The 25,403-nt window shown below is 43.5% G+C and overlaps 1 protein-coding gene across 4 annotated transcripts in view; it reads left to right on the forward strand.

Moving 5' to 3' along the window:
- Positions 1 to 4,651: 4,651 nt before the first annotated feature.
- The window catches only part of IMMP2L (inner mitochondrial membrane peptidase subunit 2), a 463,340-nt gene continuing 442,588 nt past the window's right edge, over positions 4,652 to 25,403 (forward strand). The window contains exons 1-2 of one of the 4 annotated variants that reach the window (XM_035127413.3): positions 4,652 to 4,852; positions 15,033 to 15,170. In XM_035127413.3, the coding sequence (XP_034983304.1) occupies positions 15,036 to 15,170 (135 nt within the window). In that variant the 5' untranslated portion in view covers positions 4,652 to 4,852; positions 15,033 to 15,035. Of the gene's footprint in view, positions 4,853 to 4,964; positions 5,876 to 15,032; positions 15,171 to 25,403 lie in introns of those variants that run through there. The other 3 variants (XM_035127412.3, XM_088652251.1, XM_035127414.3) reach the window with 3 other exon arrangements.

Raw genomic sequence — 25,403 nt, forward strand, 5'->3', positions numbered from 1 at the left:
AGCCGGTTTGACTATGAGTATGCTAACTGCTATAACATCTGGAATAGTCAAATAATGAGGGGTTTTTAATATAAAAAAACAAATTAGAAGATAAATAACTGTAACTGTTAATGACTTCTGTGATACAGTTCGTGAACTATGGAAGTTTCTGTTGTCGACTTAACTATGGATTTACTATTAGGATTGGCACCAATAGTGTGCTTTTCATGTGTTCTGTTTATCCGAAAATGATTTGGGCGGGGGTGGGGTGAGGAATGATGCTATTTCGCTGCACTCTGCTGATACTGATACTGCCATGCCTCTTACTAAAAAGCAGGGTCTGAATATATATTGCATGCCCAAAGTCATGTAATCGAAGGATGCCTGCAATAGAATGCTTTGTGAACATGGCATCATAGAATACTTTCCAAGACTTTGCTTTTTAGGGGAGGGAAGACGTCTCCCTTGGAAGCCGAACACCTTGGCACTCGAACGTTTTGGCTTCTGAACTCCGCAAACCCGGAAGCGAGTGTTCCAGTTTGTGAACGTTCTTTTGGAATCCAGACATCCGGCGCAGCTTCCGATTGGCTGCAGGAGCTTCATACCACCGAGCACCACTCCATACAGAGGCCACAACATTCTGCTCTCCATTTTGATCACCCTTTTTTATTCACAATTTTTTAAACCAAACAGGACTCCAGCCAACGCTGCCAGCACTTCTATCCAAAGGTTAACAGGTAGCAGGCGTGGGGGCTGTTAATTTTTAACTTCAAGACTCCTATGCAATTTTCCAATATAGGTTGCAGGATGAGGGGGACAAAGAAAGCTATTAGTAGCAGATTCTGAAGATCATTCTGAGAACTGCATGACTTCCTTTGCAGAGAGAGCCAATATCACTCGAAAACATCTATAGTACAGTCAAACTTCCTTGGCTTTGTTGTTGAGGCCATTGATTTTGTAAACCACAACGCCTGACTGCAACACCACTCTCCCCTCTTGAGGTTGAGGTATCTAGAGACTAGTATTCAGAAGCATGCTGTCTCCAATCGTAGAGGTGGAACATAGCCAGTGCTCCCCCCCCCCTAGAAAAGTAGGAGCCGATACTCACCATGAAGCTGTTACATTAAGTGTCACGCTTTTTAACCAAAAAAAGAGAGGTGCTGGTACTCACCACAAAGTTGCTACAGTAAGTGCCACATATTTAAATTACAACAAAAAAGGTGCTGGTTCTGCGTGCCCTTGAGTATTTCGGGGGGGGGGAAGCACTGAACATAGTCATCAGGGTCATAGCTGCCAAGTTATCCCTTATTTTAAGGGATTTTCCCTTATGCTGAATAGGCTTCCTCGCGAGAAAAGGGAAAACTTGGCAGCTATGATCAGGGTGAGTAGCCACTGTGCAGGGAATTTGTCCAAGTTCGTGACTTCCACTGCCTCATGTGGGAGCAAATGCCAAACACTGCCATTTACCTGGTCGTAAATAGATCTGAACTCTCCAAAAGCCCGTAATTAAGCAAACCCTCTGCATTTCCAAATGAAGCCCTATAGCCCAGAGTAAGCAAAGCAAGACAATCCCTTCCTTAGCCCCTTTTAGTCATGCTAGTAGCTCTGCTGCGTTCCTGGTTGTTGACTTTGAAATAATTATATTTGTTCCCTCAGTGCTGTTTGCTCGGAGAAATGTTTTGATTAACCAGCATTGTGTTATTGTGCTGAAAAGGAATTGTTTTATTTATGAATGCAGATAATAATGGTCCTGCATATGCTTCTGCTGCTTAGAGAGATGGTGGCGGAGGCAGAAGAAGAGAAACGGTTGCTATCGTCCTCCCCCATGGTGTGCCTGCTTTTAGGACAAATGTCCACCCAGGAAATTTTGCAGGAGTCTAATCACACTGGTGCTCTATAATTAGACAGCTTAATTGTTTTTGGATGGTTTGAGAAATGCTTTGGTTCGTCCTTTCAGAATCTCACCTAGACGCTTATTACTGTGCTTATACATCCCAATGTACCTCTTACTAATTTTCCCTGTTTGCCTCTTTCCAAACAAAGCAACCTTTTACATTTGCATTCATAAAACCACTGTACCTCCCCTGTTCTGTTTTCCTGCTGGCAATTCTAGCCCTGCTTCTATATCCCCGTTTTAACTCCAGTAATCTCTGAAATCATACCTATGCTCCTCTGACTTAATGCAGTGGGCAAACAGGTGCTCTTCATTTCCAAGTGGGGGGGGGAGCTTAACTTTTTGTAATACCCAATTTTCCCAGGCCACATTCCATTAAGTTAAGACGCTGGAATAATCAGTATAAAAACTCTGCTGCTAAACATATTGAAGCACAATGAAATGTTTCAGGCCACTTTTGAAAAGCAGATCACTGTATTTGCATATTTAACTACAGAAGACTGGAAATAAAAGAGTCTATATGGTTTTACACAACAATAGCAACTTATTTCTTATTTTTAACTGGCCTTGAGAGGGGATCTAAATGGGCAGTGAGACCCACTTGAGAGTGCAAAACCCTAGTTGTTTAGAAACCATGAATTTGAAGCACTGACCTCCCCGCAATAATCTTGGGAACCATAGTTTACCCTTCACAGAGCAACAGTTCCCACCACCCTTAAAAAACTACTGTTCCTAGGATTGTTTTTTTCAATATATGGTTTGCATGTAGCACAAGCGATTGACATTATGTGCCGGCGGTTCAAATACCCGCGACGGGGTGAGCTCCCGTTGCTCTGTCTCAGCTCCTGAAATAAACAGTAAATTGCAAGAACTCGGGCCAGGAAGAAGATGAATTTCAAGTAAGTCTTCAAAAGGTTTTATTTATGTAATGATAAGATGAATTCAAATAGGAATCAATTCCAGTATGATAATGAGGCAAATAAAAATAAATTCCAGTGAAAAAATCCCAGGACGAGGCCCTGTTTCGCCAATTCTTCATCAGCAATGTTTTAATGGTCAGAGTGTACCAAGTATGTTTGCCTCAATTATGTTTGCGACGGGGTGAGCTGCCAACCTCGCAGTTCAAAATCACGTCAAAGTGCAAGTAGATAAATAGGTACCGCTCCAGCGGGAAGGTAAACAGCGTTGCCGTGTGTTGCTCTGGTTCGCCAGAAGTGGCTTTGTCATGCTGGCCACATGACCTGGAAGCTGTACGCCGGCTCCCTCGGCCAATAACGCGAGATGAGCGCTGCAACCCCAGAGTCGGTCACGACTAGACCTAATGGTCAGGGGTCCCTTTACCTTTATTCTTGAATACTTGTTGGGGTAAAGGTCTGAAGAGCAGAGTCTGCCCTCCTCAGGCTCCCTATATGATTGAGAACTCTGAGAACATGCATAGGGGAAGCTTCCATCTTTAGAATACTTTTCCTTCCCATTCCACCCATGACCATTCTCAACTGCTAAATTTTGAGAGATTAGGAGGTGACGTTTTGCATAATACAATAACATGGCTCTGGCAGCATTGCCACGGTGACAGATGTGTTTCACAGAAAAGCAAGCTGCACATATTTTTTCTTCTTCTAACGTAAGCTGAGAAGTGGTACCAAATGTTCAACTGACAGAATGGTCAGAGGCTATTCAATTTAGGCAATATTTGTAAAAAGTGGTGTCCTGCATTTTAGCGCCTTTTATCTTTTTATTATGATGCCCTGGATGCTTGGTTTGAATGAGATCGGAAGAATTAAAAATGACCTCACAAATCACTTCTTAATCTGGTGAAGTAAGCAGAGGGTGAAAAACATGCTGTCATTTTGGTAAGTTGTAGGGACAAAAAAAAAGTAAATAAAGGAAAATAAATCACTGGTCGGTTCACACTTCATCAGCTGCCTAACAACTTGTAGCCAGTTAATTATACACCCTTAAAATACATGTATAAGGGGAAATGATTCAGAACTCTTTTAATGGGATGCAGGATAAATACGGTACATTCCTTCTAAGCATGTAACCCTTCGTGTGCTTTTGTAAAATAGGTTCTCATGACAATGGAATGGAACAAAAAACAATTGCGTGCATTCAAAAAATGCAGTAAATAGTTAACGGTACTGTAGGACATAGAGGAGCTGGAGCAAGGTGCTGGCTACAAGGATAAGTCAGGAATCCCTAATAAATACATTAGGACTGAGTGGCCCCTAGCCAAGCTCTTGTCCCCTGAGCCTTGGTCTTCTCCATCTGTAAGGTGGGCGCCATTATATCGGTCTACCTAACAGGGCTGTGGTGGAGTGTTGTCAGGAGAGGCAAGGTCTGCCACCATTTTACATCATGTTCCCAGCCAAACTCCTTGGCTCTAATCTAGAATCTAGATCATTTTCTTATTGCCTTAAATCCTAGGCGAGGCCAATGCTGTTTTAAATATTGTTTTTTAAACATTGGGACCCACCCTGGGACCTTATGGCGAAGTGGAGGTAGCAAGAAGTTAATGATAAATAATAATGGCTGAGTTCCATGCCCGCGCTTGTCTGGAGTGGCTCAGCGTGTACACAGTGGCTTTGAAAATGTGTATGGGATCGCAGCCTTATTAATGTTACCAAATTAAATTTGTATAGCGCCCTTCATCAGATTGTGTTTGTGTGAGTGCTTATTGTCACACCTCGAATTATAGCAACCAGATGAAACACCTGCTGTGCCTTTTAGGGGCTTCCTTAATGCTGCACAGCAGACGCCCATTTCCCACTACGAAGCGCTTTTCTGACTGACGAGAGAGAGGAGCTTCCGCCTATTTTGACGCGGCGCTGGCGCGGGCCATCAACACAACCTGGCGCCCACGGTGAAGCGGGACCGAGAGAGCGTCCCTGTACCAACGCTTCGCTCTCATTCGCCGCCCAGGAGGGCTAGCGAACCAACCCGAGTAGCTGGCCACGCTCTTGCCAGGAGGCTGCTGAGGTAAAGTAGCGGGGAGAGTGGGAGCGCGTGCTCTTCTTAAACCAGGTCGCGAGGCTCCTCCCCTCCGTTCGGCGAGAAGGAGGGACCGCGCGCGCGCCCTCAAACACCCACTTACGTATCCACCCCTCCTTCGCAACTCTCTCTTCCCTGCCGAAAGAGCGCACGCGCGGCTCGCCTCCTTCCCCCCCTCTCTCCGCCCCCTTGGCGTGGTGGCGTCAGCGCCGATAAGCGGTGAGTCGGGGCGGCGCAGTCGCGAGCGGCGTTTCTGTGTTGGAGAGAAACGGGAAGAAGGCGCTGGAGTTGCGGGGAGCTCTACGGGGGCCGGCGGGGCTCAGGCAGCTGAAGGCGTTTGGAAATGTGGTGGGGAGGGGCGCGAAACAGTTTCGAGTTTTCGCCGTGAAGGGAGAGAGAGAGAGAGAGCCAATTGAGGGTGGGATTATTATTGTTATTAATTTTGCGAGGGTGCTCCAGTTAGCCCCTTGTGGCGAAGTGCAGTTCCGCGGGGGCAGCCTTAAGACCTGCTGGAGCCCCCGCCCTAGGGCAGGTCGACCGCGGGGCTGTGCCTCTGAGGGGAGATTTCCTCGGTCGGAGGAGGGGAGAAACTGGGAGGACGCGACCGGTCAAAAAGGCTCTTCCTCCGGTCAGCGGAGTGAGGAGGAAAGTCTCGGGGGGGGGGGGGGCTGCCGAGGAAGGGAGACTATGTCCTGCTTGTGGCGCTTGCTTGCCTTCATTCTGTCAAGTGGGGGGGGGCGCTAGTCCTCATCTGGCCAAGGGTGGTTGAGGGGAACGCCGGGCTTGCAAGCAGCTGCTGCAAAGAACAGCTCCCTCCCCCCCCCCCCCGCCTCGCCTCGAAAGGCGGCTGTGTCTGCTGTCAGGGGGAGTGCAGCAGCTTCCCTTGCCCTGAGGTAAATCAGGGAGTGAAGGGAGCTGCGGTGGATGACCCTAGTCAAGTGTTCGAAGTAAAAGGTCTACACCACTATGGCCATAATAAGCCTGTGTGCACTTGGAAGTGAACATGCATAGGTAGGTTTGACTGCGTTGCCTCCAGATCATCGGTTTAAAAATCCACCCACATGTCGCAAAGCAGCTTCTCATTCTAGGAAGGGACTTCTCGTTCTGCAGCTGGCTTGAGGGATGAAATTCCTTAGCCGGTGCACCCCCCCTTCCCCAGATATTTCACCTATATCGCTTACTTAGGACTAGTTACAGGTAGGTGGCCGTGTTGGTCTGCCATAGTCGAAACAAAATAAAAAAAATCCTTCCAGTAGCACCTTAGAGAGCAGCTAAGTTTGTCATTGGTGCGAGCTTTCGTCTGCATGCACACTTCTTCAGATACACACCCAAGTCCAGAAACACTTCTTTCTTGGTCACCTGTATGTATGAGTTCATTTGTCTTTGCTGCTCAAATGACAATAAGCACCAGAGGACCAGGAAGGAACCATTTCCTCTTAAAGAGGGGTTATATAGAGCAAACGTTTTCAGCAGGGGGCCGGTCCACTATCCCTCAGACCTTGTGGGGGGCCGGACTATATTTTTTGGGGGAAAGTGAACGAATTCCTATGACCCACAAATAACCCAGAGATGCATTTTAAATAAAAGCACACATTCTACTCATGTAAAAACACGCTGATTCCCATACTGACCGCGGGCTGGATTTAGAAGGCGATTGGGCCGGATTTGGCCCCCTGGCCTTAGTTTGCCTACCCATGATATAGAGACATAAACTGAAGATGTGTAAAGTGGAGAGCTTTTATGACCAAAACCATATTCTTCAGGAACTTTTGAGGTTCACATGTACGACTTTCTGAAACTACCCCAAGTGTAATTGTTTAATATTGGAAATTGGTGTTGGCATAGAAGAAAATAACTTGCATCACATCATCCCACATGTGCTGTTACTTAGGTTAACCCACCTGACTGGTGCAAGAAATGGGGATAATAAAATCATAGAATTGTAGAGTTGGAAAGGACAACAAGGATCATCTAGTCCAACCCCCTGCAATGCAGGGATCTTTTTGCCCAACGTGGGGCTTGAACCCACATCCCTGCTTGTGAATCTTTTCCCAGATAAGAAAAAGTTTTGCCAGTTAAACTTTCCTATGGAGAGTGTTGTCAAAGCCACCAGAGCAAGGTTAGGTACAGCAAAACAATAAGAAGAAACACTGTTACTATTTAAGTAGGCAATATTACACACTTGCATTCAATGTTACTTAATCTAAAATATTTGCCACTTCTTGGTGCATAGTCATTACCTCTGATTAAAATCACCACATACCATAAGCATGCATTAAAAGGACAGTAAACCCATTTATCCCCAAATCTTTGACAACCCTTAATTGTAGTATTGAAAAGGTATTAAAGATAACAGATCTAAGCAACACTTGAGTTCGTCTTCCATATGTAAAATTAATTGTCATGTTTCTACCCCTAATGGCCACAATTTCAGCAGCTAGATACCGGTAGTCTTAAATTCCATCATGGTCAAAAAGTTGTGGCATTTCTTCAAGATGAACTTAATTTCTGCAACCATTATTCTACTGATAGTGTTTAGATTTGGAGCCCTATTTGCAAAAATATTTCTATTTTATAGTGAAAAGGTAAATTCTCCGCACATTGTTTACATTTCCTTTACTTTGGGCTATAGATGTGTTTGTTTTATTTATGATATTTACATTTTGTGTGTGTGTGTGTGTTTTAAAACAAAATGTAGCATACTTCATAAAAGTATGCAGTTCAGCTGGACTTTAGTAGGAAACACTAATTTTAGCAGGCTGCATAAGGAATAGTTGAGCACAATAGTTGATGAATAGTTGGTGATAGCAACTTGGTGTAAGTAGGAAGCAACAGTTGAAGGCTAGGGTAGCTTTGCAAATAACCAAAAAAATACTTCCTGAGTCAAAAAGCAACTAGATGGGAGTCGTCCAATTCTCCAAATGCTGTTGCACTTCCAGTTTCCATAAGTTCTAGCCAGCATGTGACCAGTTGTAAAAGTTGAAAAGTGTTGTAGTCCAACATCTGGTCCTGCCTTAGCGAGTGAGAATGGAACTTTGGGAACCTAAAAAGGAGCAAGCAACTGGTAATCTAAAACAGGTTCATAAGTGGTAGTATGGCCCTTATGCTTTTAAATGTAAAACAACATCAACAACCCATATTTTGAGTGAGAGGCCTTAATTTCTGGACTGCATATTTAATTCTATCAAATTTTATCAAATTAACTTTTCGTTTAACAAAAAACCAAAACTTGCATCCTTGGTTGTCAAATGTGCCAGTGTTTCAGGAAAGCAGCTGTGGGAAGCAGAAGCAAACATAGCACCCGCTGATCACATACACATCCCTTAGTCCTGCATTATGATGTATCCCTTAGTACTGAGTTACAATCCCACTAAAATGGTCCTGATTCAGGCTAGATGCTTTACTTCAAAGCTGATGTCTGCTTCTGATTCATACACTTTCTGGGAAACCCAGCCAGATAGGCGTGGTATAAATAATAAATTATTCCTCCTCCTCCTCCTCCTCCTCCTCCTCCTCCTCCTCCTCCTCCTCCTCCTCCTCCTCTTCCTCCTTCTTTCCCCTTTTGCACAACATAAATTAACTGCTCATTTTTAAAAAGCGTATGACTGCAGAAATGGAGTGATGCCACAGAAAGGAAGATCTTGAAACAGATTCACAACCATGATTGTCTAGCAGTCCAATCCTATCCATGCCTGCTTTGAGGTTACTCCTGTTGAACTCAATAAGGCTTATTCCCCAGTAAAATAGCAACGTAACGCAGCTTATTTTGTAGAAAGCAAATATGATGCTGTACTTTTTTTGAGAACTGCATCATGAAGTTGTTAATTATTTAATACTGTACAGTATTAGGAGAAATCATTTTGGGTACTGTGTAGCTAAATGAAGGGTACCATGTTATTGCTGTAAGCTTTTGGAAGTGGATGCCACCATTTGATCAAACAAAAATCTACATATATTTACTTCTTACAGTTGAGTTGAGACAGACTTCATATTGTAAATTATCTCTGCAAAATATCTAATTATACTGCTGAATAATACTTATTCAAGCAAGATGAACTTGATTTTATAGAATGTGGAGGTCAGTAACTCAGTATACTTTTTGACTCCAGAGTGTAAACCTAAGTTTTTGGAGAAAAAAATTACTAAGATCTGGAGATTTGGGAAATGTAAACATAATTCAATCCTATTAAGGATGAGTCACTGAATTCTTTATTGCTGGTTTTTGATGGGGTGGTTCTTTATAGAAGTTCTCTACACTATAGTTCTAGAATTAATATGTGCCATATCAGTGCAACACCAAAGGATTCCTCAAATAGGTTTTCACTGTCTGGATTTAATTCAAGTTGTAATAATACACCAAAGGATCAGGCTAGGATGCTTTGAGGTTACTCTGAGAACACTGAGGGCATTTTGTGCACTTCAAAGCACTGTAGCACAGGCTCAAACACATGTGCCTCGAAGAAAAGGAATAGTAATAAAATCAGAAACAGAAAAAAACCAATTTTCCTCATGCTGTTACAAAAAAGCCTCACACAATAAAATTAAACTGAGTGACAGAACAGTCCATCTACTAGGACTTTGTAGTGAGCCATTGGATGTCACTTTGTAATGCTGATAGTTAGAGCTGAGATTTCTAACAAGACCAAAAGGAGGGGAAACCCATAAATGTGAAGTTCTGTTTGACAAAGAACCTTATATAGGCCAGGGACCCAGTGGTGCAGCTGGATAATTTAAGACCCTGGACTTAATAGCCTTACAGTGGCAAGGACTTTAGACAGCTATATGTACTACTTCAGCTGTGAAGCACACAAGCGACATTTTTTCCACCCCCACTGGCATTCCATGCTTAACAACAGCTTCTGCATATCTGATAATGTTAGTGCAAACAAAAAACAGTCTGCCAACCCTGAATAATATTAATACTTTGAGGATGTGCTTTACTCATTTTAATCTCACTTAAATCAGCACCAGTTACAGGTAGGTAGCCGTGTTGGTCTGACGTAGTCGAAACAAAATAAAAAAAATCCTTCCAGTAGCACCTTAGAGACCAGCTAAGTTTGTCATTGGTATGAGCTTTCATGTGCATGCACACTTCTTCAGATACAGATGTATCTGTATTCTTCAGATATATCGGAAGAAGTGTGCATGCACATGAAAGCTCATACCAATGACAAACTTAGTTGGTCTCTAAGGTGCTACTGGAAGGAATTTTGTTGTTGTTGTTAATTCAGCACCATTATAACAGCAGAAATAAAATGAACTTTACCAATATTCCAAACAAGTTTAGCATTTGAGTAGTTGCACACATAGCAAGTTTTAACTTAACCGTCATTTGGAACATTATGTGTGGACCAGGACAATAGCTTAAGGAACTTGACACTGGATTGTGGCCACTGAGCATTAATTTGGAGACATCCCTGTCTACATCTGAATTTGTAAAAGGGTTTCCTTAGAAACAAATGCCTTCACTGTCATGCTCAGTACAGTCATGCCTTGGTTTAAGTATGCCTCGGTTTGAGTATTTTCAGTTTAATTACTCAGTGGACCTGTCTGGAACGGATTAATCCACTTTCCATTACTTTCAATGGGAAAGTTCACTTCAGGTTAAGTACGCTTCAGTTTAAGTACTCCACGGATCGTCTGGAACGGATTAATCCACTTTCCATTACTTTCAATGGGAAAGTTCGCTTCAGGTTAAGTACGCTTCAGGTTAAGTACAGACTCCCGGAACCAATTGTGTTTGTAAACCGAGGTACCACTGTTTATGAGTATCCAATAGAATCATGTGTTTGCTTCTGTTTCTTAAAGAACCTTACATGTATGCCACAATGTTGGGAAAAGCTACAACATTCAACTGATAAACATAATTCAAGAATTTGTTGTGTTAATGCACAATAAATGGTATTAGTAGAACACACTGACATTGTCTAAAGCTTTCCCTTAGAATTTATTAGCAATTTGACATAATTTCTTGAACTGTACGCTTTATGTTTGGTAAAGGAGCCCTGACCATTAGGTGCATTCGTGACCAACTCTGGGGTTGCGGCGCTCATCTCACATTATTGGCTTCCAGGCCATGTGGTACAGCTTCCAGGCCATGTGGCCAGCATGACAAAGCCGCTTTTGGCGAACCAGAGCAGCACATGGAAACGCCGTTTACCTTCCTGCTGGAGCGGTTCCTATTTATCTACTTGCACTTTGACGTGCTTTTGAATTGCTAGGTTGGCAGGAGCTGGGACCGAGCAACAGGAGCTCACCCCATCGCAGGGATTCGAACCGCCGACCTTCTGATCGGCAAGCCCTAGGCTCTGTGGTTTAACCCACAGTGCCACCTGTGTCCCCATACGCTTTATGCTATTTTTGCAAATTCTCTCTGAAGCTGAATTGATGGGACAAATCTGGATGATCTTAAACTAGGAAACTTGTCCAGTTGATGACTCAGTAGAACATGCTTCTTCTGACAATTTTACAAAGCAATTGGAATACTTAACCCATTTCCAGTGATAAGATAATATGAACATGGTTGCAAACTGCTTTGTTTGAAATAAGCTGCTGCTTGCCATTGCCTCTTGCCTCTCCTTATGCCTATCAGGGGTCATCTCCCCACCCCACCCCAATTTGCTTTGAGGAAGGTTGCTGTGATTTTACTGCTGTTTATCTTGTAATACGTCAGTGGGTAATTTTTAAGTGCTTAGACTTGCAAATTTGTGAGTTGAGGCTTTCGGTGTATTACTTGATGAGTTTTGGCAGGCGGCTTGACAAACTGCGTCTTCTAATGTGCAAACGAGTGTAGGAAATAAAAATAAACATTTAAATGTAGAGAGGAATCTAAATAGCATCTCTGCTCCATATGTTGTAGTACCTGCTGGAGACCCATTATAGTCCCTGGACTTTTTGTACACTAACACTTCAGTCCAGATAGCGCTGTGCTCCATCTGCTGTAATCTCTAAGATGCACAGTATGGGCTTCCTTGGATTTTGACCTGTTATTTGCTGGTTCTTTTGATCTTTGCTAGGCAGGCAATTTGCCATTCTCATTCCTCACCCTTTGTTGTTGCTGCTGTAAACTACAGGACAGTGCAATTGCTTTATTTTTATTGTTTATATCTAAGGCAAATACAAATGTGTGAGCCCTAATGGTACATACAAGTAAAAGGGCATAGACCTTTTGTTGTTTTCTGTTTCTAGCTTTTCTTGCTGTATGATCTTCGCATAGTATGACTTTTTTTAAGGCAACATGGGTGGATATCAGTCTAAGAGTATAGGTTGCTGCAGAAAATTGTTCCCAATCGCAACTCCCCCCCCCAAATAGCTATTCTAAGGAGTGAACACCTGGCTTTGGTCACTGGCTCATCATTTAGGTTGGAACCCTGTTGACATAAAGCCTAAAATGACTTGCGGGGCTCTGGAGTTGCATAATTTCTCTTTCAATAACTTTGAGAAGTGAAGGTTTGAAATTAAAAAGATCAAAGAAGGCGCTTGATATTTGAATGCTTCCAAGTATTTCAGTATGCTAATATTTCAGTTTTTCATATTTTCAGTTTTGTTACCTGGATTTGAGTGGTGATGTTAAACACAGCATTTCCTTGTTTCCATCTTGTTAAGTTCAGTGTTTTTGCTTTTTAAAAAAACCCCTGGCTCCACTCAATGATCTAGTGCTTCAGAAGCATTTTCTTCTGTTCAATTTTGCATGTTAAGCAGCATATTTGTCTATTTGCACAGCAAATATTCTTTTCCATTGCAGAACAACAGAGATTACAAAACATACAGCTAATAATTCATCTGAAAGTATCTGCTATTAGACAATTGTGTAGTATTTTTTTCTGGGTAAATGGCTGCTTCATTCGTTCACAGTTGTGGTGTATTTTCCCCCCCCACAGTATAGGGGACCAGTGGCAGAGACCTGATGATGGTGTAGTATTTGCAGTAGGTGGGATGGATTGGCAGAAGGCAGATGGACATTATCATAATGCACACTCAGTGTGTATTTTCCTTTTCTTGGTTGGATGGGATTGAATCTTGGTTTAAAGATGTACAGCCATGACTGATGTGCTTACTTCTTACCTGCAGGCAAGCATTCTCACATTGCAGAATAGTGTTGTTTTACTTGCATTGCAAATGCTGTATCCCCAACTTCTGCAGACCACATTTCTGAGTCTTCCTGGACAGCTTCACACATGCAACCTAGAGCCTGGATAGCTCAGTTGGTTAGAGTGTGGTGCTGATCACGCCAAGGCTGCAGGTTCGATCCCCGTATGGGGCAGCTGCATATTCCTGCATTGCAGAGGGTTGTACTATATGATCCTCAGGGTCCCTTCCCACTCTACAGTTCTATGATTCCATGTAATCAAGTGATGATTGCCAAATATAAGACTAAGCTGTTGGGTTTTCATTGGGTAGTAGTTCATTTATCTACTATTGGATATTTACATTTATATCTCACATCTTCCTCCAAAGGAGCCATGGGAAGCAAACATGTCAATACTAAAAATATAATCTTGTAAAAGGTAAAAAACAACCTTCTAAAAAACATTCTAAAAACTCCTAAAAGCTATCACATACGTTCAAATTAATATTTTCACTGTTGCCAGGGACAGAATTTTCATTCATCAAATGCCTGTGTAAAAAAAATATCTGTAGAATTCTCCTAAAATTTAATAGTGATGGAGACTGACATACCTTTCTAGGGACGCAGATGGGAGGCCACTACTGAGAAGGCCCTTCCATCGGTGACTGCTAACTAGACATATTCCTGTGATGGAACTGCCAACAGCCCCTCTCCTACAAGTTTATCTCTAACTCCAGATGGGCAGATTTATATTCCATTATTCTAAGTTCCCAAATGAAAATAACCAAGATAACATTAATAAACAAATATAAATAATAGTTTAAAAACTGGTTGCCCATAGTCAAGCCTTTCTCAACCTTGGTTCCCCAGATGTTGCTGGACTACACCTCCCATCTTCCCTAGCTAGCAGGACCCAAGGTTAAGAAAGGCTGCAGTAGGCCAACCTTTTCCTCTGTGTGATGCTTTTTCCTGGGAAGAATGAGAAAGAAAGGGCAATAACACACATTACCTTTGCCTATTGGCTATGCTGCCTAAGACTGATGAGCTATTTCTGATTGTAATTCAGCAATATCTGGAGAGCAGCATGTTGACTGTTCCTGTTTTAAGAGTATATGAAAAACAGGCAGCCATGCAACAACAACAACAACAACAACACATATAAAAACATCACAAAACATCAAACATTAAAAGCTTTCAGATACAGGGCTGCCTTCAGATGTCTACTAAAAGTTGTGTAGTTCTTTATCTCCTTGACATCTGATGGGAGGGTGTTCCACAGGGAGAGCGCCACTGCCAAGAAAGCCCTCTGCCTGGTTCCCTGTAACCTCACTTCTCACAGTGAGGGAACTGCCATAAGGCCCTTATGCCATAAGGGAACAAATAAGGCCCTTGGAGCTGGACCTCAGGCTGAAAGATGGGGGTGGAGACGCTCCTCCAGGTATACAGGGCCGAGGCCATTTAGGGCTTTAAAGGTTAGCACCAGCACTTTGAATTGTGCTCGGAAACATACTGGGAACCAGTGTAGGTCTTTCAGGACTGGTGTTACATGGTCTCAGTGGCTGCTCCCTGTCACCAGACTAGCTGCCGCATTCTGGATTAGTTGTAGTTTTTGAGTCACCTTCAAAGTAGCTCCACACAGTATTCCAAGCAGGTGATTACCAGGGCATGTACAACTCTGGTGAGATAGTGCACAGGCAGGTAGGGTCTCAGCCAGCGTACAAGATGGAGCTGGTAGACATCTGTCTGGACACAGAATAATTGGGAATAGGTTATTACGGTAAACTCTCCAGAAACCTTCATCAGGTTAAATATTATGAAAAGCAGGGAGTGAGAGGATGAGGAAACACCCCTCCCATGCAAAGTTTATGATGAATGTTGAAGCCATATGATCTCCTCTTGTGGCCCAAAATATTGGAGATTACAGACTGATTGGGCTATGCCTAGGATTCTGGGACAAAACAACAACAAAGGCAATCCCTGTTTGCTTTTTGTTGACAAATTGTATATCATTACAACTAATGTTTTGCTTTAATGCTGTTGAAATGACTTTGTTCCAAATTCTTACTTTTACAGTGTCTCTGCTTTTCTTCCATCTTTCAGATTATGGCACAGACCCAAGGCTTTGGGCGAAGGTACATGAAAGCCTTTTTGAAAGGCTTTTTTGTTGCTGTTCCTGTGACTGTGACTTTCCTTGACAGAGTGGCTTGCATAGCAAGAGTGGAAGGAGCTTCAATGCAGGTAACAATGCAGCTGCTTTTTGCCCAGTTAATTTTCACCTGCGCAGAGGCCTCAATTATAAATTGACAATCCAGTTTCAAAAGCAGGAGAAAAGTGCAATTTTCAGCATTTTATGTAAAAGGCCTTTTCATTACAGAGAGGGCAGTTTCCACTGTATTTGGCCAGTCAGGAGTTTCTTGTGTTTGGGGAGTGCAGAACTTAGCAGGGGTTTCTCCCTGTCCCCTTTTTTTTGAGACCTATACATCTATTACTTTGAGAGGCTTAAGAAATTTAAAGTATTCTATCTGGCTAATTTAGAATTAAGAGAAGTATTAACGGTTCTGTCAATCATACCTAGGTAGAATGTGGTGTCAGCAGGAGAGTTGATAAATAGATGGCATAGGCATGCGCTGCAGCAGAAGTTGCATTGGGGAAAATGCTATGTTTGAATTGAATTGTATTTTTTTTAAATAGCCTAAGATGGATCTTGGATTTTTAAAAATAATTTTGCTTTGAAAACCAACTTTTCAAAGAGAGATGTTTCCATCACCACCTTCTTTCCTTTTGAGGGGGAAGGAGGAGAGTTTCTTCTAGAAACCTGATTCCTCCTTCTTTAATTTTTTGAAGTCCTTTATTTCATTTACACACATGGCTTGTTTTATTTGTTTCACATCATGATTTGGAACAACCACCAGCCTCTTCCTCTTGCTTTTTCACAGGTATAATAATCCTCTCTGCTTGTACTTTTTAAACTACAAGTTGTGTAACTATACTCATTGAGGAAGATGTGCAAAAAAGGATTTATGCACTTTTTTCCACAGCGGGTGGTGCTGTAGTCTAAACCACTGAGCCTTGGGCTTGCTGATTGGAAGGTCGGCGGTTCGAATCCTTGCGCCGGGGTGAACTTCCCTTGTTTGGTCCCAGCTCCTGCCAACCTAGCAGTTCGAAAGCACGTCAAAGTGCAAGTAGATAAATACAGCGGGAAGGTAAACAGCATTTTGGTGCACTGCTCTGGTTCGCCAGAAGCGGCTTAGTCATGCTGGCCACATGACCTGGAAACATTGGCTTCCTCGGCCAGTAAAGCAAGATGTGCGCCGCAACCCCAGAGTTGTTCATGACTGGACTGAACTGTCAGGGGGTCCTTTACCTTTTTTTATCCTCTTGACATAATCATTCATAATCAAACATAATCAAACAAAAATTGTTACATAAGCATAGAATTTTATTTTTGTGGTTGGACTGTTCAGGTGTATATCTTAATTTCAATATTAAAATGCTGTTGTTGTTTAGTTGTTTAGTTGTGTCCGACTCTTCTTGGCCCCATAGATCAGAGCATGCCAGGCACTCCTGTCTTCCACTGCCTCTCGCAGTTTGGTCAGACCCATGTTGGTGGCTTCGAAAACGCTGTCCAACCATCTCGTCCTCTGTCGTCCCCTTCTCCTTGTGCCCTCCATCTTTCCCAACATCAGGGTCTTTTCCAGGGAGTCTTCTTTTCTCATGAGGTGGCCAAACTATTGGAGCCTCAGCTTCAGGATCCATCCTTCCAGGGAGCACTCAGGGCTGATTTCCTTCAGAATGGATAGGTTTGATCTTCTTGCAGTCCATGGGACTCTCAAGAGTCTCCTCCAGCACCATAATTCAAAAGCATCAATTCTTTGGCGATCAGCCTTCTTTATGGTCCAGCTCTCACTTCCATACATCACTACTGGGAAAACCATAGCTTTAACCATACGGACCTTTGTCAGCAAGGTGATGTCTCTGCTTTTTAAGATGCTGTCTAGGTTTGTCATTGCTTTTCTCCCAAGAAGGAGGCGTCTTTTAATTTCGTGACTGCTGTCACCATCTGCATTGGTCATGGAACCTGAGGAAGTAAAATCTCTCACTGCTGTAAGTTTCTCAGTGCTGTAAGTTTCCTTTATTTTAACTAATGTGAATGTAATTGTGTCTGATTTTAGTTAAGGCTTCCTTATTTGAAGGCAGCCCTGTTTAGGGAAGTTTTTAATGTGTGACATTTTAATGTATTTTAATCTTTGTTGGAAGCTGCCCAGAGTGGCTGGGGAAATCCAGCCAGATGGGTGGGGTACAAATAATAAATTATTGTTATTGTTAATGTTAATTAGTATTATTATAGCGTCAGAACCTCAGGGGAGAATGCTCATTTCCTGATTATGAGACTTCTCTAGTTAAGGTAATCTTATGGTGATGGAGGGTGTGATGATGATAAGGACCAGGACTGGAGTGCCCATGCTTTTAGTCCAGCTGGGTGCAGATCTTGAAGGTTTTGTCACTGATGGCCTTTTTGAGAGGAATGTTTCTGCCTGTCCCAAATGTCCCTATACACCAGTTTTAAGTGGTGCTACGGTGAGAAATGTGCTTTGTTTCTGGATCAGCACAATTGGAGACTGAATGATCCAGCTCATATGTGACACAAAACCAAACCATGATTTCACATGAATGAGCAGGTGTGCTGGTTTCTGAACAGGAGATTATGGCTGGTGTGCTCATTCCCAGGTCCTGCAGCTGCTATGCTCTTCAGAACTAAGCTATGGTTTGACTTAATGTTACATCTGAACCTGAGTTAGGGTTAGCACCACTCCATGCATTGCAATCAAGGTTTGTTCTTGAGTTTGAAGTTTTCTGGGTGAGTGGAACTGCATAGTCACTAGGAATGCATGGCACAGCTTTTGGTGGTCTGCATCTTTTCAGACCGAATGTGATTGATCTCATGTCCAAATGCTCCTCCAAAAGTTGTATATATCCATGCAGGTGACAGGTTAGCATGTTAGGGAGAAACCTAAACTAGAACCCTTCTTCCCAGTACAGGTGTACTTATGTAAACTGAAGTTAGTGTGAACTGTACAATATGTGAACTTTGAAGCTGCAGTGTTACCTATGGAGTAAAATGAAAAAGAAGTTATGGGATTGAATTGATAAGGATATATTCAACATCCAACTGACAGCACTTCTGTAGGTACATGTTTTCTTTCTCTTGTTTTGCGTGAGGAAGGAAAACATGACAAATCATCTTCTTTTTCTTTATCTCACACTCCAGAAAGTGAATTATGTTGAATGTGTTTGAAAGCTATAGGATGTGATGGAAAGTGAAGTTTAGTCAGCATGACGCCTTTCACTCATCAATAACACACTTGCATCAGATATATGATTGTCTTGACTCTAAGCTTTCACCGTGCAATCCACAACGATTGGATTTGTAATAGACCTTTTAGACTCCTAGCTGGTTTTGTGCACTCATTATCCTATCTCATGCTGTGATTGAAATTAAAAGTTCTTTCAAAAAAGGAAGGAAATATGGCTTACTCTTCTCTTTTCAAATTTCCTTTTTTTTGTTTTTGTATTCTGAAGTCGGGTAAATGTAGTGCAGCCCTGCAATTATGGGATAATGCTGCTGTGTTAAAATAACAAACAATTTATTACAAATCAATTAAAATACATATCATTGTTCATTTTGTGCTGATTTTGCAATTGTTCAGTGCCAGAAGCCACATAGTTAAAACTTTTAAACCTGAGTGCAATTTACCTTATTGTGATCCTCGGTTTTACATGAACTAGTATCTGATTAATGGACACCTTATTGTATCACGGTTGGATCATAATTTTCTAACCAGATTAATTTCTCAAATTATTACTGTTCTCTTGGAGCTAAGCCTTGATGCGCTCACCCAAAAAGTTATTAACATATTTCAATATTAGCATATTTACTTAATGACTTGAGCATATGTGAGACAGAATGCAGCTGGTGGGATAATTTATGGTAGTTGTTTGTTGCTATGGATTTTGTATCTTCTTTTTGTAAAGTTTGCGGGCTGGATCAGGGTTTCATGCAAATGAAACTTCATTGCTTGTTCCATTAATTTTTATGTGTAAGTGCAAACACCACAGTACTCTTAATGTACACCGGGAGTGGAAAGTCAGACGTCATCGCACATGCTGGGACATGCAGGAAGTACTAGCAGTGACAGAACATGATTTATGAGCAGGGGTGCCAACTTGAATAAAATATTGGGGGCAAGTATGCCCCACTCTACATAACACGGCATACACACACCATTTGAACAGCAGTGCCCATGAACTTTGGGGGAGTCCTCTCAAATATTTTATGAGGGTGGTGACAAAGGGACTTCATCCCCTAGGACAGGGGTGTCAAACTCAAAATCATCGGGGGCCGCATCAGCAGTTTGGTCACCCTCAAAGGGCCGGTTGTGTCTGTAGGACTATGTGTCCACTCTTTATTATCATAAATTATTGTCACTGCATTCAATTATTACTGTTTTTTGTAATAATGTAAGCTCATTCCCGCCCCCACGCGGATCACATTCCTGCGTCGTGGCGCGTGTGTGGGAGGGGATGTAAATGAGGGAAATTTGAACAAAAGGTGGGGATCAACGGCTTCCGGGGGGGGGGGCTCATCTAAACCTTCGGCAGGAAGGAGAAAGCCACTGCTGGGATTAAAAACCTGCAGATGGAAAGAGGGCTTCCCTCTCCCGCCCTGCGCACACCCAAACCCCGCTAGGCAGGATGCCACACGCTGCAACCCACCCCATGCTTTGGAGAGGGGCAGGAACATGCGGTGCAGCCCCAACTCCCTGCTTTGCTTTTGCATCCTCCCTCCTCAGTGCCAGAGTCCCTTCCCCTTGCGCTGAGGGAGGGCAGCGGATTTCCCGAGGAGGAAGGGGGTGGCAGCCCCAGCGGACGTGCATCTTTGCCTCAGAGCTGCTCTTCCCCCCACCCGCGCTGTTGTCGTCTTCGCCGCCACCTCTCCCTACCGGGACTGCAGGCAGAGGAGGCTTGAAAACCTCCCCCCCAAAAAAAATTCCCCTCCCACCTACTCAAACCGTGAGGCGACTCCATCTGGAGCCCTACATCACGAGGGGCTAAGAGGAGGAGGCGGCAGAGCGGGAAGAGCAGGAACCCGTGCTGGCGTCGCCGCCTCCCTCCCGGCCGCCCCCCAGGGAGCAGCTCCGCCGGAACTGAGAAGCCAAAGGGCGGCTCGGGGGTGGGGGGCAGAGCAAAAGCCAGGCACCCTCCCGAGTGTCTATGAGGAGAAAATGGGGGAAGAGGGAATCAAGAGAGCGACTGTTGCGCTTCGCCTACTTCCCCCGCAGGCTCACTCCCTTTCGCTCACTCCCTTTCGCATCCCTTTCACCCGCTCGCTCGCCCACCTCCCAGATGCAGCCGAGGAGAGGAAGGGAAGCGGCGGGTGGCGGCTCCCCAGTGCCACCTCACTCGCTCTCGGAGACAACAGCAAAGCCCGCAAAAAAAAAATCCAGCGCTGCTCCGTCCCGGCACCAACTTTGCCGGCGGCGCCTGTAGGGCTTTCCTACCTCCTCGGCGGGCTTCCTCCTCCTTCTCCTGCATCTCACTTCCCCGTCTGGCCGCTGTGCCACCGCCTCCCTCAGCCTAATTCGAAATTGAAATTCCCTGGCCAAGGCCGTCAGCGCGGGTCCAGCACCCCGGCCTCCGCCTGCAGCCCCGCCCCCGGTTTTGACCCTCGGCCAATCGCAGGCTCCAGAACTACTGTCAGCGGCTACTGTCGGCGGCAGCTACGCGGGCCACATGACGAGGTCTGGCGGGCCGGATTAGGCCCCCGGGCCTTGTGTTTGACACCCATGCCCTAGGAGTTGGCTCCTATGTTCATGAGTTTCAGAAGCCAAAGATAATGTGTCTTCCCCATCAGAGACCCTTTTAATACTTGAGAGGTTTAGCTATGTTGGCTTGAGGTCACAAAACTGAAAAGTGGACCTGTCATTTGACAGGATTTTTCAACTGGTCAGTTAAGAACAAAGGAGGATAGGATGACCTAGTCCTACCTAACGTATGTTATGAATATACTTAAGTTCATTTATCCTGTGAATGTCTATTGCCAACCACAGTTATACAGTAAAACACAATAAGCTTTACCTACTTATCAAAAATGAAAATTCAGCTTTCTATTTATAAGTATGAGGCCTATTGTGAAACACAACAAGGCACGTGAAATGAATGTGTGTGGTGGTTTCTCTGACAGCGGAACAATTCAAATGCATGGCTTCCATTCTGAGTAATTTGAATGATTTTGCTCTCAGTATATTCCCTTTTAAAATAGCTTTTATTTTCAAAGGCCAGTACAAGTCTCATTCAGTCTCTGTTTTGCTCTGAGAATGAGGAATGATACAAATTACTGCTTGATTAATAAAGCAGTTTTGTGGGAAAAACCTAATTGGTAGGTAGGTGTGGAATAATAGTGAAACGTTGCAATTAACTGAGTGAGAACTGCATAACTATCCATCAGTTATGGATGATTTTCTTTTGCATAACAACATAATAAATAAATACCGAATTGGAGTATAAAAAGTCTGGCCAGAATTCCTCCAAATCTTGAATTTCGGCCTTGAAATGTATTGTTATCAGTCATCAGACATATCGGCCTGTCTTGCATCACTTCAGAGACTTTTAACAGTTTGTAGTCTGATATAAAGCCAACTTCTGTAGCAATGAAAACTGCCAGAAGGAGTACAGTGGTACCCCGCAAGACGAATGCCCTGCAAGATGAATTTTTTGCAAGACGAATTGACTCGTGGAACAAATTAAATTCGTCTCGCGAGGCATCACTGTAGTGAGAATTCTTCCCTCTGATTGACAGCTGCTTATGCTGATATGCTTCTAAAGTTTTCTGGAGGTTGGTAGAAAGCTATGTCTTATTCCAACCCCCAACTCAGACTGTTGTATAAAGAGAACCCTGTTACATGTTCCTTGAGGTTTGGACATGACTTGCGTTTTCTGTGGGGTACAGTGAGTATTATATTCTGCATCTTAAAGGACTTCACCCCCTGGGGAAGCATACCCCATTGTCTCTCAAGACATACAGATGCCAACAATCTAGAAGGAAGGGAAAAATAAGGTTTGTTACCCTGTGCTTGCCGATTGCTGAGGAGTCGGCTGTCTGTCCAGTGTCCATGCTGTGCATATCCTTTGCATGCTGTGCCTGCCTGCCTGCTGCAAAGCCTCACATGACAAACTGCAAGTTTAACTTTCCAACAGCGACCCAGATTATGATCCGTCCATTAGGACAAGTACAGGTGTTTCCCTTTCCCTGGGGGAGCCCCTGCTATCCTTTAATTACAAAAACGGGAGTATATCTCCAGTTTTGGGACTGTTCCCCCCCACATTGTCACACTTGCCTGTGAGTCCATTCTAAATCTTTCAGTAACACAAAAATATATTTAGACCTGTGATATTATGCTATGCATTTATCCTTAAGTTCATGTTATTGGAAGTTGCTTTGGGGACATGGGGCATTCCCAGCCCTGCCTTAAGGCACCAGGAATTGAATTTTGGATCTTCACAGAACAAGAGCATGTGGTCCTCCCCTGAGCTAAGGTTCTCCCCCATAGTATTGGTTTACGTAGGCATGGAAAGTCAAAAGCTTAAAGAGTAAACATTTTCATAAATCTGGCTTGAAGATTGGGTGGCTGTTTTATTTCATCATATGTTGAGTGTGAAAAAAAGGGGATCAAAGGGGACAGCAGATCATTATTTTTATTGATTTCTAGTCCTAGCTTACCACTGTCAATCAGGCAGGCAGATCCATATCGGGGAAACTCTGAAAATGCACAAAATAGCAGTACATTAGTTAGTAGGGCTGAGCTGAAATGTCCCCTTTTAACAGTTGGTGAAATTTAAGGATAAGCATTTTAGTGGGGAGGTGAATTGGGAGGGGGGCTATAGCAGTGGCGCTTCTCTCTCCTTCCAGTGGCATCACTAGCTTTCTGGCTGCCTGGGGCGGCAAACCCAAAGGCACCCCGCTGGGGGGCAGGGCGTCTGTCGCACATCATGACGCACGCATTGCCATGGCAAACCCCGCAAGCAAGCCACGGAGTGAGGCAGTCTCCCTCACATCGGGGCTTAAGTCCTCGATGGCGGCGGCCACAGCCATCGAAAGTGTTCAGCCCCGTCCAGCCTGCTGCCCCCCGCCCAGCCTGCTGCTCGGGGCGGTATGCCCCTACCACCCCCATCTTAATACGCTACTGTCTCCTTCTCCCTGTTACAAAAAAAAAGCCCTTGGAATTATGCTATGTCACAATGCAGTCTTGTTCCAGAAGAAATGGGGGGCAAGAGATGGCAGCCACCAGCTTTAACATCTGGGGAAACTGGAAGTAAAATACACAGTTTGATCTCAGTTGGTTACAGCCGCAGGAACTGATTCAACTCAGTTTTTTATCAAGCTATAAGGAGAACACAATAACTTTGGTACATATTTGACAGAGACTCCTTTCTATTGAAAGACACAATTAAGAGTCTTGTGGCTTGTTAAAAACACATTTATTATACTTGGTTAGAAATCCTAACTGGGAAGCTGGAGCTTATTTGAGCTATGTAGGTAGGAAACATGAGAAAGTCAGTCCTTTGTGTTGTATTGAACAAAGTAATTGTGCTTGTGGAATGACTTAGACTTGGGCAACAAAGCCTCCCCTCACACATTCCTGCTCCTCCCTCTAATATGATCTGGGTTTCTCTACAACCCTCCAGAGCAAATTTGGATGGAGTATGGCAAGAGGAGAGATGGGGAGTTCTATTGCATGAACAGAGGTAATTCAAGGGGTACAATTACTCCATTGATAGAACCCTTTGCTTTCTCTGTTTTTTTATTTTTTTAAAAAACCTGTTAATCATACACAAGATCAGCAGCATCAGCAGAAGAAGCCACTACTGCAAGTGAAGAGCATAATTAAATGTTGTTTAGATTTTATGGCCTATAGCTGCTGAAATGAAAGAGAATATGAATAAACATCACTATTGACAAAATTGCATGTTACACATGATTACTTAATTACTCTCAGTGTGTATTGTTACATGGGAGCCATTAAAAAAAGCCATTGTGGTACACTGGTAGTGTCTTATTAAATCAGTACGTAATCTACTGAATATTGAAATGTTTGGTTCACTGGGTAGATCATCTCTCCCTGTATCATTCACTTGTTCCAATGATGGATGCTGCATATTAATTTGACTACATTCCTTTTTTTATAATCTGTACAACTGATTTAGGTCTATGTATTTTCTCGGACAACACCACTTGCACATCTTCTCCCTGCCCATAATCTGATCAGTTCTCCATCAAGATTTGAGATATGGAGCTGGTGCATGACCAGATGTGGTTTTTTTGGAAGGAGGATGGTGACAGGGCCACATGATAGCTATGCTGATCTCCACTAATGCAAACTATCAGCTGTCTTAGGAAAGAGTCTTAGAAAAGAGCTCTATGGCAGGAACAACCCAGGCCTCTTGCAATGGACATTCTCACCTGTTCTGCTCCCAGATCTAATAGAGGGGGGAAATTTTCCATATGGAGAGCTTGCTCTCCTAGACAGCTAGAATCTGTGTAGACAGAATTATGAAATTGTGAACTTATAAGAATTTATACGTATAGGAACCAAGCATTTTTAAAATTCTGCCTCTGTCCAGGACACCCGATCTCATCTTAGTCATCAATTCCAGCCTGGAAAAGTACATGAATGAGGAAATGGGGGGGGGTGACTCTTGCAGCATCAACTCTCTGTACTCCCCCCCCACTTCCTCATCTCTACATTGCTGACCTCAGTCTGAAAAAGTGGACAGAGGGCCGCTGGGGAGCAGAAATGGATTCAGGGTAGCACAACTGTTTCCGCTGCACTGGGCACCAAGCCTAGGAGGCATTGCAGTGCGTCACAACGGTGGCATTCTGAATTGAACAGAACAAGGTGAGAGACCTTGGGGGGGGGGGGAGAGCTGAATTTTGGGCTTGCACACTACTGCTGAAATTTGAAAGACCAAAGTTTACCCCTGCTGGGGAAGAAACCCTGAGAGACACAGGTAGCCCACAGATTGCCCAGTTTTGTGTTAGTGGGTGCTACTTTTAAATCTTCTGGAATAACTCCTAATAGGTCTAATTGACAGCAGGGAATACTATCTTGTGGGGACCTTAGATGAAACAAATGTGCCCCTTTTCTGTTGTTCGGTGTCAGACCTTGTGGACCCTTCTGTAATGTGTCCTCATTGGGTCTCATGCACTTCATGTCTTTATGTGTGCACACACAAACCAAGCATATTTTAAAACTCTGCCTCTGAAATTTTTGGAGATGGCTGTTTCTGTTGAGGAGGTGGGCCCTTCACCATATTGGACTCCTAACAAATACCTGACAATAACCTCTACTGCTATTTATTTCCTGCATTAGACTAAAGTTATGGAGAAAAATATCCCAGTTTGCTTCGTAGGAA

Source organism: Zootoca vivipara, chromosome 9 (genome assembly GCF_965207765.1).
Source record: "Zootoca vivipara chromosome 9, rZooViv2.hap1.1, whole genome shotgun sequence".
In the NCBI taxonomy this organism is placed as follows: domain Eukaryota; kingdom Metazoa; phylum Chordata; class Lepidosauria; order Squamata; family Lacertidae; genus Zootoca; species Zootoca vivipara.